This window comes from Chamaea fasciata, unplaced genomic scaffold (genome assembly GCF_029207755.1).
Source record: "Chamaea fasciata isolate MVZ Bird 193981 ecotype frontalis unplaced genomic scaffold, bChaFas1.0.hap1 SCAF_2, whole genome shotgun sequence".
Lineage (NCBI taxonomy): Eukaryota > Metazoa > Chordata > Aves > Passeriformes > Sylviidae > Chamaea > Chamaea fasciata.
In genome coordinates this window covers 44,262,738-44,276,600 of record NW_027094087.1, presented here as the reverse complement: position 1 = coordinate 44,276,600, position 13,863 = coordinate 44,262,738, and the positions used below count along the sequence as shown (strand labels likewise).

The 13,863-nt window shown below is 38.2% G+C and overlaps 1 protein-coding gene across 2 annotated transcripts in view; it reads left to right on the top strand.

Annotated features, from left to right (window-relative positions):
• The window catches only part of ZDHHC20 (zinc finger DHHC-type palmitoyltransferase 20), a 48,299-nt gene that overhangs the window by 16,935 nt on the left and 17,501 nt on the right, over window positions 1-13,863 (top strand). For both annotated transcript variants that reach the window (XM_066175861.1, XM_066175860.1), the window contains exons 2-7: window positions 920-946; window positions 5,212-5,306; window positions 9,328-9,448; window positions 10,795-10,864; window positions 11,965-11,997; window positions 12,795-12,915. In XM_066175861.1, coding sequence (XP_066031958.1) covers window positions 920-946; window positions 5,212-5,306; window positions 9,328-9,448; window positions 10,795-10,864; window positions 11,965-11,997; window positions 12,795-12,915 — 467 coding nt within the window. The remainder of the gene's footprint in view (window positions 1-919; window positions 947-5,211; window positions 5,307-9,327; window positions 9,449-10,794; window positions 10,865-11,964; window positions 11,998-12,794; window positions 12,916-13,863) is intronic.

Sequence of the window (13,863 nt, the reverse complement as noted above, 5' to 3'; positions counted from 1 at the left end):
CTTTTGAATGGTTGCACAGGTTAATGACAGTAGAAATGTCAGAGCTGGGAGAGGGGAAGCAATGTGTGGTGAGGTAAACTTCAGGAGCATTGTGTGCTCTGTTAAGATTTTGCTCATGCAGGTGACCAGAAGCTTACATTTACTGTGTAAGATGGAGTCAGGAAGAATTCTTTCCTCTTTGAGTTTCAGTAATTCAGTGTCCAAGGAAAAGATCCAGCAAGGGAAGTGATATAAACACAGCAGCCAACAAGTACAGCAGCTCTCTGCTCAGCATCATCCCTGAGCTGATAAACTGAGTGTGAAGGTTTTGGAGAAGCCTGAGGGCAGAAAGATGTACTAGTCAGGCAGTATACAAGGTAGATTTGAACAATGGCATTTGCTGTTGGCATAAAAGGAGATGAGGCTATAGGAGATAAGGAGGTGGAGAGATTTTAACTATGCCTGAAGAATTCAGGTCGGGGGGAAAAAAAGGCAAAAAATAGTATGTGACAGGAAGAAAGAAGTGGGGGTGGGGGGAATTAAGGAAGTAGGTTACATGTAACAGTTTCACAGGGATTTCTGTAAGAACTTTATGCTTTCCAGTGGTACACCTGTTGGCCTAGCTGTTGAGTCAGAAAAATGAGTTAGGTGCATACAGGAAGGGGAATATGCATAAATTCTGTCTAATTATTGTCTGTGGAGTGTTCCCGCTTCATTAGCCCAGGGAACTGCATCCCTTCAGCTCTTCCAGTAACTCTACAAGCATCAAGGGCTGGCAGGAGGAATATTGACTCCTGATTCAACCCAGTGTTGGATAGAGAGGCTCTGATAACACCTGAAGTATGCTTTGGAACAAGTCAACTACCTTGTTTGTCTCACCTTTAGCCAATTATTTAATTCTGTACAGATTTACCTAACTTTTTTTTTCTTTCTCTTCCAGTTACTATTTCTTCAACTGCCGAAAAAGGTAATATTTTAAAGTTTTTATGAAGATGTGAATAGCTGCTTTGCATGCAGATCCTAAGGGACACAGTTTAAATGTATTCCTTTATGTGTGAGCTCTGTGTAGTGAGTAGATTAGTGCTAAGAAACAAGATAAATATTGTACAGTTGAGTCTGTTTTGTTTCTAATAGCACAAAGTTAGGATGATGACAAGAACTGTGACTAATGCAAGTAATGTAACTATGATTTAAGTTTGCGTTTATTTTTAAATGGGTACCTACTAAGAACAGAAAAAGGAGAAGAGAGAAGGAACTGCGGCACATCCACAATTCCATTTTCTGTTTAGGCCTGTGATCTGAAAGACTTCTGGAAGAGGATAAATTATTGTTGTACTGCTTAATATTTTCCAGACATCTTACCAAAATCCTCAGAACTCCATTCTTAAGGAGTAGTTAGAATTGTGCAAAACACAATCATTTCAAAAGTGGCTACACATTATAATTTTAATTTTCTAGGCCAAGTGTTTGAGGCCTTGTTTTGAGAAATTTTAGTCTTTATATTGGCTTTAGCAAGTGTATGCCACAGTGGGTAGTAGTACACAGTGACAGAGATACAAACTAACCAAAAATAATTTTAGCATATTGTTGCTGGTATATTTTTTGGGAATTCATTCCGGTTTATGGGGGAACATGAGTGGTAAATTAAGCACATTTGCACTTTAACTATCCACAAAGGGCTGTTTCAGACTGGTAAAAGCTCTCATCTCTTAAATATTTTGCAAAAATGCACAGGACTGGCAGCTAATCTGGCAGTTTTCTTCCTGGTGAACATCTACCAGAACACTGTAAAAAGAAGGAATCTTGATGGAATTTGTCATTTTTCAATTTCTAATGGAGAGCTGAAAGAGTAGGAAAATCTTCAAAATAAACTGTAAGCCAAACAAGATGCGAACTTGTGTTGCACCAGATTTTTTCATCCCATTTTTCAGCTGGGCTTTACCTTGACTTCATGCAACTCTGCAAGCTGCTGCTGTACTTGCTGTTGACCTGTAGATGAATAAGTTTTGCTTTCTAATTTCTTCTTGCCATGGAAAGGCAAGATCCATGTATCAGTTAAGGAAGTCTGGCAGAGCAGTGTTTGTGTTACAAAGTGAGATCTTTATTTCAAATGCAGTGCCTATCTGGCTGAAACAGGTTCTTCCAAATCTACCAGAGGAGGAAAATGCTTAGGAGGAAGGAGGTTAATTAATGAGAGTGACAGTATCACTGGAACCTGTTAGGCTCTTAATAGCTGTCACCTGCATGCTGCTTGCACCTCCCAGTCTGATTCATGTCATAGGCATGAATTTATCCACCATGAAAGTTGATTTTAAAAATGACATGTGGAGTCTTTTTTCATTTGAAAAGAAAGCTGGCATGAGTTTTCTAAAGTTCTTACAAGTTAGCTCGCGATAGCCAGGAATCAACATCAGAAGAGTTGAAAGACCAAAGTGCCAGAAACATTGTGTAAATCAATAAGGTGCATCTTAACAAGTGTATTTTGCTCCATATTTCAGTGTGAGAAGTGCTACAGTAAAATGATTTGAATATAATGGCAAGTTTGGATTAAATTAGTGGTGATTTCTTCACCCTGTTAAGGCTCATTTTTTTTCTTTGTTATTTTATATTCTTGTCTAGTTTTATATCCATTAGGATAGGGGAATACAGTCAACTCTGAATCTCTGTTAAAAGTATAATATACTACTTATGTAAGTTACAATAAGTTATGTATTATTGCCTCTCTGTAATCTGATTCTGTCTTGGAAGTAGTATTAAGAATGATTCAGAAAAGAATGTTAAGGGCAGATCTTAGGAGGGCTTAGCATATTTTAGGAGAATTCTGAGAGCACCTCTTAAGACACTGTCTTCCTGAGGCCATAAATTTGGTATAGTATGCATCAATGCCTTTAAAGAGAACTGACTTCACTTGGTTGCAGCATGGCACCAAGAATCCTGAATTGCCTTAATTTAGCCAGGAGTTCCTTGTGTCTCTGAGTCTGGCTAAACTGGCAGATTCTGGGGTTTGAGGTTTTTGTTGTATTTTCCATCTAGCTTGTAATTACAAGAAAATGAGCTGACTAGAAATTAATCCGGTCTACATTTGTACTGAAAACAGATGCAGGATGCTTCAGGGAATAGTCTGTAGAGCTACTGATACCCAAAGTGGTGGGTAGATGGACTGTAAAGTAAAGCTAAAATGGTATCTTCCCTCCCTCTCATTTCCTGGGGAGCACTGAAAGGACAGTTATGTGTAATCACAGTAGGAATGGCAGCATGGGAGCAGGAAAAGAAGCAAGAATTCATGCAGAGTGAAGCCAGTATGGACTGCCAATTGCAGGATCTTTCCCTGAGTGGTGCCCATCACTGGCTACTGAGTACTGGCCCTTGGCTTTTAATGATGGTGACAGATTGCAAGATCTCAGTTACATGAAAAGCACTTTAATAGCTGCCTCTATCTAACAAATACTGGTAGCACTGGCACAGCTCTGTACCCTTGATGCAGCCGGCCATGGTCCCTGTCATTCTGTGTGGTTTAGGGGCATTTACAGCCTGTGACAAAGCTTTATGGTTCTGCTCATTGACACAGTGTGTGTGCACTGAAAATAATCCTTTAAAAGGATCTGAATTCTGGCATGATTTTTATGGACTGAGTAGAACTGTTTACTGTGTAAGTTAGTTTTGCTGTGCCTTGCCCTCCCCTGTATCTCATTTCCTCTTTCCTTCTATTCAATTTCTCTCACCCTCTTCTCCACCAAAGTTCTGATCTGTGCCACTGATTTCACTCCAGTTTTATGTCCTTTTCTCCTCTCTTCCAAACTATTTTCTCATGCTTTAATTGCTTAACCACATTGTGTTTGAATGTAGAGTATGTTTTCAATAACAGAAAACTTCAAATAATGCATTACCCACTACAGTAATACACAAGTTCTTTCCTATCAGGAGACAGATTTAGGATGGCTTTAGAAAAGGGTTTTGTTTCTGGCATTTTGAGTCAGCTCCACAGCTGAAAATTTGCCAAGTCTGCCTGTAAGGTTGGAGGAATCAGAGGCAAAGGTAAAAAGAAGAATTCTTTGATGAAAGCTCAAATGCAGTTTGTTTGTTTTCATTGCAATAAGCAGTGAAAATCCTGAAAGATGATAAAGCCATGTCTTCTATGGCTCTGCACAAGCATTTTCTGAGCTATTGGAGGTTCCCAGAGTTTTGAGCCTTTTTTGCCATCCATGAAGTACATTGTACAGATTCTTAAAGGACTCTGTACAGAAAAGTAGGTCAAATTTCCTGCTTAACTGCAACTGAAGGTAATATAAATGACGATAATATAAATATTTAATATGACTTCTCTAAGACTTGCTGTTCTGGCACAACTGATCTGTTTCCTCTTGACGAGTGATAAAGGAAACCAGGAGAGGAAACAAGATTGGAAGGAGCTTCCTGGGTCATAAGGTCTGGATTTCTGGTCTTTAAGACAGCAGTACCATGCAGACTCATTAGAAAATTTATTGAACTCCCTCCTAAAGCCAGCTACATTTTATTGCCACTGTGACTGCAATAGGACTTTTCCACCTTGTACTTCTCAGATGATTTGAAAGAAGATAGTAAGAAAATCTTTAACTCACATGTGGCATGACTGGAGTACAGTACTCTCCTAACCTGTTTGGGGATTTTAACTGTCATTGATGGCCAGTGCCTTCTGTAATGGCACAGTACTGTGCTGTTTCTACTAGAAGCAGAAACTGAATTGAATTATGTAGGTCAGTAAGTAATCTATTACTTTGTGATTTGTGAACAGAATTACGGCGTCATCTTCATCCAAAAAGATCAGTCACTTACATGCCAGAAGCGAGGCTGGGTCCTGTCCTGGGGAAGGACATGTTACAGGGACATGGAGTGATAGGACAAGGGGAGAATGACTTCAAACTGAAAGAGGGCAGGTTTAAATTAGGTATTAGAAAGAAATTCTTTATTGTGGGAGTGGCAAGGCAGCAGCAAAGGTTGCCCAGAGAAGTTGTGGATGATCCATCCCTAGAAGCTTTCAAGGTCATATTGTGAACATATAATAAAAATATTGTTTCCTTGAGGAAGAGCAGCCATCACATTTGGGGAGTTAAGGTGGGTGTTCTGGTTTTTTTTAAGTGAACAGTCCTAGAGTGCCAAGTGTGGTTGTTTAGCCCTCCTCAAAGATGATCAGGGGCTTTATTTCTTGTTCTTTTCAGCTATATTCACCAAATTCTTATTTGTATTTTATTGCAGTTGTCTACCTTGTAGTTTTTCATCTGTCATTCGTCATGTTTGTATGGTCCTATGGGAAGACAATTTTCACATCTCCTGCAACCCCCTCTAATGAGGTAAATATAATGTTAGGAAAATGTCAGTGCCTTTTTTATAAATAGCTGAACTGTTTTCAGTGATGAAATTTGTTTGCAGTACTGCATGATTCACCTTTCCCTTCTCATTGTCTAAAATAGAACAGCATGACGATGTATCATGAATGAAAATGATCAAGTTAGTCTTAAAATACCATATGCTTTGTGTCATGACATTTCCTTATACAAAATGTGTGTTTAAATCATCACCAGTTTGGCAGTCTTGTACAGTGCTATGCTATGAAGTAGCTTGAAACCTGAAATTTTTAAAACTGAAAAATGAAATACAGTGACAACATTTTTATGTTTCCTTTTTAGGCAGTTTTTAAAGTTGTTTGAGTAACAAAGGGTAGTGATGCATTGTGTACTTACGACCTGGAGGACTGAACCCACTCATTAGTCAAGGGTTAAGGTTTAGGAACACTGACACGGGACTACATAAAGAGGCTTTATACAATAGCAGAAGAATGCATGATGACTGTAAGAAGTTTTGTTTTGAAAAAGAAACATATTAATTCCAATAAGCCTGAGATGGATTACCTTGTTTTCCATTTTCTCTAATGTGTGTGTACATAAGGATTAAATATGGTCACTAAATTTAAAATACTGCACTTCTCTTCCTTGTTTTTACAAGCTTTTAAAGTGCCTAAACTGTTTGACGTGTTGGTTGCTCTGAGGAGGTTGAATTTTTATTCTGTTTTCAGCAAAGCTGACATTCAGTGCTAATCTAATGTCAATCTTAAACACTCTTGAGACGAGTTTTTCCCATGCTTTAAAGAAAAAGCAAACACTGTTCTGTAGTGCTTAATTACTGCTTAGAGATCTGTATGTTAAAGCTATAGAATATAAAGTGTAAAAAGCTAAACACTATCCTGCTGTTTAGCTAAGCAGAAAGTCTAAATGTAGCTGTTGAAGGGTCTGGGGCACAAGTGCTGTAAGGAGCAGCTAAGGGAGCTGGGGGTGTTTATCCTGGAGAAAATGAGGCTCAGGGGGAAACCTCATCACTCTGTAACTGCCTGAAAGGAAGGTACAGCCAGGTGGGAGTTGGCCTCTTCTCCCAGGTAACAAGTGATAGGACTAGAGGAAATAGACTCAAGTTGCACCTGGGGAGGTCTAGATTGGATATTAGGAAAAATTTCTTCACTGAAAGAAGAAGAAATTGTCAAAAGCAACAGAACAGGCTGCCCAGAGAAGTGATTGTATCCCTATCCCTGGAGGTTTTAGAACGTATAGATGTGGCATTTGGGGATGTGGTTTAGTGGTGGACTTGGCATTGCTGGGTTTATGGCTGGGCTTGATGACCTTAGATGTTTCCAACCTAAATGATTCTATGAATTGCTAGACCTTAAAATTCAAAGGGACTTGGCTTCAGGGTCATTTGGTTTTGCTTTTTCTGGGATGGCTTTGCAGGAAAATTGTAAAGTTAAGCAGGTTAACTAGTTAAAATGTGGTTGAAATAGTGTTATTTTAGGTTTTATAAAGCTGTATGAACTAGAGCTGCTCTTAATGTTAATGCCTAGTAACTTTCACAGTCTGTTTGAATTCTTCATTAATAGCAAACTTTTTCTGACAGTACTTTTCCTGTAGGTACAGTGATGATGTAGCAGGCTTTTTTGTATTCAGCAAATGAAAGGGATGGCTTGGGCATATGGCATGTAATGAATTTTTTGTATATTAACTGTGGAGATGGATCAGATTTAATAAAATTTTCTTCTACAGCTAGCTTTAAATGAAAAAATAAAAAAAAAAAAAGGACAAAAACCCCTCTCTTACCAGGACAACAAAAAACACTTAAAAATTTTTTAAAAAGCAAAAACCAACCAAATTAAAAACCCAGCACCACTTTTCCTGTTTCTGGGCAAATCCCTTCTGTTCATGTACTAGTGAGTAATTTATGCTGGTTATACGTAAAAACAAAAATGACTTCAGAATCTCTCTATTGTGTGAGAGTGTAAATGTATATATTTTTAGTAATTCAAATTGGCCATTCTTGCAAAACAAATAGCATCCTGTGATCTTACTGTTGAACTAAAAAAAAGATTCTGCCAGCTGCTGTCTTGGTGTAATCCCTGTACATTTGTCCTAAGAAGAACAATCAGCGTTATACAAGATCCAGAAAGAGGAAGGAAATGAAGGGATTCTTTCTGTTTTCAATAAGAACTGCTGGAACCTCGCTGGAAATTCTGTTTGCTGTGTGGTAATAGACAACTTTTGATGTCTTTGAACATATCCTGCTATTGTCCTGAGAGACTGTGGTCTCATAGCCCTATTAAGTTCTGAAATTAGAAGAGAAACGTAGCTTTTTGGAAAACCAAAATCCTATCCAGGATTTTTTGAGTAATACTATGATGTTACGTGGACAAATTTAAAAATTTTAAATCTTGTTACTGGGTTCCTTTTCTGTGCACTAATGGTGTGTCTTGAAATGTCATCTAGAGGGAGTACTCATGTTTCTTGCAACCTCTGCTTGATTGCAGGTCACAGAGTCCTGGGTCACCTAGCAGACTCCCAAGGGTAGTAGGGATTAAGATGTACTGCCCCACTGTTTGCTGGAATGATGCTTCACATCTGTCTTAAACTTTCCATGTGAGCGTCTCCAGTTTTCATGCTTGAATAAGTATCTGTGTGATTAAATTTGAATAATGAGGTCAAAGTCTTGGTGATGGCTGAAGTGTTAAACTTTAATTTCACCCTTTGCATAGATTAATTCTAGTGTCTAGTTATTTTAAAGGGTATTATTAAACATGTTTCATGTTTCACTCTTGAAGGGTGGGTAGGCTCAGTAACTGGGATGATACTATGTGTGACAGGAGGCTTAACTAGATTCTGTGAGCTGTGAGGCATCGTGCTTGCATTCTGGGTTAGGAAATAGCACAGAGAAATTGCAGCAGTGTCTTACTGCTTCCTCCTTGCCGTTAAGTGGAGTCTTCATTGTTGCTTGCCAACTGACTGTAATCCAAAAGAGTATTAAGTACAGGATGGGAGGAAAATCCATGTGAACTAATCATGCACATGTTTTTGGTAGGAAAATACGATCATACTAAACCACACTAAGCCAGTTTTTGTTCCAGCTGCACACATAGCATTTTCCACTCTCTACCATGAATGCTTTGTCTATGTGTGCTCATAAAGAGGGTTCTTGTAGTCCATGCAGGAAGCTCAGAGTTTAGAAGTGCTTTTTAACAGAAAAATACCAAAGAAAATAGTCATTTCAGCCCCTGCTGCACAGGGCCTTATCAGCATGCTGGGTTTTGTGGGGCTTACTGGTAAATACTGTTTCAGCAGATCCCAAACGAAGTGTTTCACAAATGAGTAAAAGCTCTCCAGGTTTTTCTGGTAAAACCTTACATTTCAGTGAGGTTTCAACAGGAATGCTTGTCAGGCTTTACTCAGAATTGTGGCACACTCTCAAACTGTACAGGCTTTGCTGAAGTTGCTTTCAATACAATTTAAGAGTTTTGAGACTAGAGTTGACTACTCCTAAGTTAAAATTCCAATTAAACTCTTCCAGCTTCTGTGCTGGAACTGTGAAGCCCACCACACCCCCCGCCTGTCTTTTCTTCCCCCCATCTGGTTTGTACCCCTCTCTATGTTAGAGAGGAAGTGGAATAAGAGAACTTCAGTGCCTTGTAGCAGCAAAGGACTGCTGCACCTTCCTCTTGCTCATAGTTTACTTAATTTATGCTTGTCAGGAATTAAAAGTTTGCACTTTAAAGCTCACCCTGAGTCTCTGTGTTCCCTTGTATTGAAGACAAAATACTATAGATAATGGAACAGAGATAAAGATTATTTTCTTGATAATGCATCCAGAAATTAAATACATCTGGAAGACATCCAGAAACTTAGGAGTTCTAAGGATCTCCTGTAATTCCTGTGGCTTTCTTTTTTTAATTTACGTGGTGCTTTTGGATCAGTGGCTGGGGGCACCCAAAGGGTCTTTTCCTTGGAAAACAAAGTAATAATTAATCTCTTCCCTCCTATCCATTTTCTCCATCTCTCCTAGTTCTGCTTGTCAAAAGCTGATAAAGAACAATATGAAAAAGAAGAGAGACCAGAATCCCAGCAGGAGATTTTGAGAAGAGCTGCTAAAGACTTGCCTATCTATACAACAACAGCATCGAGAGGTGAGATAAATAAAGATAATATATAAAGATAATTCTATGCTCCTTAAGTTGCTGTTTATTCATCTGTTGCCATTGAATGAACAATATGTTAAGCAGATATTGCAAATGCCATGATGTTTTGTTATTTGTTTGTGCTGGTGTTTAATCCCCCTGAGAGAAACAGCAGTCCTTTTTTCTGGGGTTCTCAACATAAAGGCACTACTTGAAATTTAAAAAAAAAATATTCTAGCAAGAAGAGAGATGACAGTTATCTCCAGCTGTGGCAATTAAAAATAAACACAGCAAAGAAATATAGCTAAGATAGCTTGAAATAAGGAAATTCAAACATGTTCCTCAATTTTATGATCACTTTTATTGCCATTTAAACTTTTCTTTTTGAGCTGTTTTGGTTCAGCATGAGGAGAAACGTACTTAAGATCTAACAAATAACTGTTATTTCATTCCCATCTGTAATTTAGTACAAATCTAGTTATGGACTGTTTCTGGATTTACTTTTAATATATGTAGGCATTTTATTCCAATTTATAGATGAATGATCTGTGAAAGTGCTTTCTTATGCATATGTATATTCTTTAAAAATCTATGGCTTTTATATGTGTATATATCTTTTTCTCTTGCTTAAAACTAGCAATGCTGTAGAGTTTCCAAAAACATAAACTTCTCAGAATAACCATTGCCAAAGTTTACTGTGACTTTTCCAAATAAAGTCTAAGGACACCTGGCTCTTTTGAATACAAGCCTCCATTTAAGAGAATTCCAGTCTTAAATTCTAGGAGTGGTCTAGGAAGTTGTTGCCAGCTCTTATCAGTTCTGTTTAGCTTTAGGTGTTGGCTCTCCTCCTATTTTCAAACTGCATGTGCTGGTGTCTTATTTCCATTGAGAAAAACCCAAAGGTTTGTTTAAAATTATCTGGGAATGATGAAGAAGAAGTGATTTACTGAACAGTCTGCTAGATCCTTGTTTGGTGAAGCGGGTAGAGAAAGCCAGTGCACAAGGCTGACTTGCTGAAAGAATGTAGTTTCACAATGAGATGCCTTAGTACCCTGTGCAGAGGTGAAAGGGGGATCAGTGCCAGAGGATGAAGGATGGGAAGACTTGGGAGTCAAAGAATAAATGAAAATGGACTCAGTAGAGTAGCAATAGATTCTTTTGAATACTTTAATATGGTCCATTTCTTAAAAATATCAGGACTACGTATCATATGAGATTAGGCGTGTGACAGTCTGTGAGAATAGGTGTGGCAGGGGAGGGCAGGAAGCTCTTCTAATATTCAGTTCATGTTAAGGGGGAAAGCTTTCATAAAATCAAATGAGTTCTACTGACCTGACCCTTGCACTTAAATACAGCAATCAGATACTGTGATCGATGCCAGCTGATCAAACCTGACCGCTGCCACCACTGTTCTGCATGTGACGTGTAAGTGTCTGAATCTGGAATTACAGATTTTCTTTCCTGCAATCATCACTTCAGTGTGTTCATGTCTCCAGTGGGTCAGTTCCTTCTGTTGGTGCAGTGTTGTGGTGCAGCCCTATTGTCTAAACTGGCAGAACTTTTTAGGAAACCTGCTTGTAGCTTTGTAAAACAAAGCCTGTATTAAAAAATAAATTAATTGAAAAGTAAAAAATCACAGGTTGAAAGTAAAGAAAGGTAAGTCTGAGATACCAGCACCAGCAAAAGCTGTTTTGTTGTATCTTGTTTCTGTAGCTTTGAAACAGAGGTGTTCTGCCAATAATGTTTATTTCAAAAATTGACAGCAGAATCCCATGCCTTTAACATTTCCAAAACATCATTGCTATTCCCTATTTTCGTTGTGAATCATCAGAGGAGTCTGCACAGGCACTGAAGGCTGAGGCTATGCATGAGAATTCAGTAGGCTAAGCTTGAGGAAATCTTGTTAACTGAAGAACCTAATATACATCTTTTGGCTAAAATCAAATTTGTTAGCAAATACAATGAATGTGTCTGAAATGTCAAGTATCTGTCTTTACATTAAAACTGGATTAAAATGGCATGTGAACTATTCAAATTGCCCTTTGTGCTGCTCTTTTCCTCCATTAGCTTTAAAAAAAAAAAAAAAAAAAAAGGCAAACAGCAAACAAAATGGTAGCAAAAACAGCCCTAAGGTAGACTTAGTTGAAATGAATGCCAGGCTGACACACCTTATCCACACAACCCTGAATGATCCTTTGGATTTGTTTTCTCTGCATGCACATAAAACTAGTGTGCCTTAATGAACTGGAACATGGTGTTGCTCAGTAATGTTCCCCATGCTAATTTAAGAAACTCTCCTCATAACTCTTCTGAATCTCAATTGGCCCTTTTGGGTGAAAGAACAGCTACTCTAATATAGAGAATTGGTATGATCAAGAAGGGCTTGAAAAAGATACAGCAGGGCAAAATACTTGAAAAAAATCAATCAATAAAAAACAACACCCAAAACTGTAGAAGTTAGAGTTATGTGTCTTAGAAAGCAAATGCAATTTTTGTCTTAAATTGCTGGGAATTCTCTCTTTCAGGTGTGTATTAAAAATGGACCACCACTGTCCATGGTAAGTTTATTTTTTAAAAAAATCAGTATAAGAGTGATTAATTAAATGCTTCTTCAAAAATGCATTACTGAAGTAAACCTTGATTCTGACAGAAGTTCTTTAACATGTGGGAATAAATCTTGTTCCTAATGTGTGTTGGAGTGTAGAGTTGTAATTGCAGTCATCCAAACTGTGCAGTTTCTCCTTGTATAGAGAAACCTTGGCATTAACAAGAGCTGTGAGCAAAGGCTTTTCTTTCCTTTGTTCACTCTATTGGTGTTAGGAGGAGAGGAGATACCCACTGCAATGGGAGAGTCATTTCTTGATTCTCGGTGATATGTATGACCCACTCAGACAGACTCTTCTGCAGTTTTTATTCACTGGTAGTCAGTAAAAATATTATTTGCTGTTACTCTGAAAAACATTCCAGCCAGTAGTTGACTTGGGTGGTTTTGTAACCAAAGCAGCATCCACTGAAATTGATGGCAGGTTCATGTTACTTTCTGTGGTGGCTGCGGTTAGTTTGCAGTGGGAATTGCTTCCTGTACGGACTGTCTGTATTGTAACACTGCTCATGTCCTGTCCTACAGAATCATGGGGGGCAAAATTTATCTTAGAGGCCCAGGACATTCAGCCTGGGAAATTTTCTTCAAAATAGTGCCTTAACATGTTTCTGAAACAGTAGTGCCAGAGTGTTTTGGACATATCACTGACATCATACACATTTTGCTCTGCAAAAGCTGAATGTATTGTGGGGTTTTTGTTTGTTTTATTTTTTGTATACCTTAGTAACCTTTTTCTCTTTCCCCTCCTTCTAGGGTGAATAATTGTGTGGGATTTTCTAACTACAAATTCTTCCTCCTGTTTTTAATGTATTCCTTACTGTACTGTTTGTTTGTTGCTGCTACAGTCTTGCAGTACTTCATAAAGTTTTGGACAGTAAGTTCTAAGGCTTTTTTTTGGTTGTTGTTCATTTGTTTAATCCTGCATGTGTTATTGGAGGCTGCATCAGCATGTTGTCACTCACCATTTACCCCGTTCTGTGGTTCACTGTCATTAATGACATCAATCAAAGTGACTGAAGCAGAAGAACCTTATGAATTTTGATGAATTAAATGTATTACACTGCCCAAGACAAGTAATGGAGGGAAGGAGTTTTGATGAGGACATTGTGCAATTTCTCTGCTCCATCAAAACTGAGTGGCGCAGCTTGGGTTTTTATGAGACTGTGGGATACAGATTTGTAGGTAAAGAGAGAACTGGCCATATCAAACAATTACAGAAGAGTGTGTGTGTGTATATATATATATATATATATACAAAATACTGACAATTGGAAATATAAATAACAATTTTGTATCTTCCCAGACTTGTCTGTGGATAACCTGCTGCCAGATAAGGCAAATCATTTTGTTGGGAATTGTCTGAGCTCCAATTTGGAGTCCCTGCATAGGCATGTCTGAACTTCATATTAGTGGCTTTTATGATCTGGTATGAGTAGAATGCTAAGATATGTACAGTGTGAATGCTATACATTTTCCTTGAAACTGTTACCAGTTGTCAAACAGGTAACACACATACATGTGTCTTAATATGTTTATTAACATTTATGTGAAGGGAACAATCTTTGTATGTCAGTGTTAAATTGTTCCTATCAGTTTTGTTCCAGCCACATTCCAAGCTGAACAGAGTGCCTTCTGTAGTTGTTCCCTTTCATCTACAGAAACTTGTAGTGTGCCTTCTTATCTCTAGACAGAAGTGTTAGTGGCAGAATTCCCCTAATCTGTTTCCATTAATGAGCATGTGAAAAATTACCACAAGTGGAAGGGTCTCAATCACATCTTTGGGTAAATAACACCACATATTTCTTAGATGCTGGCTGCTGTC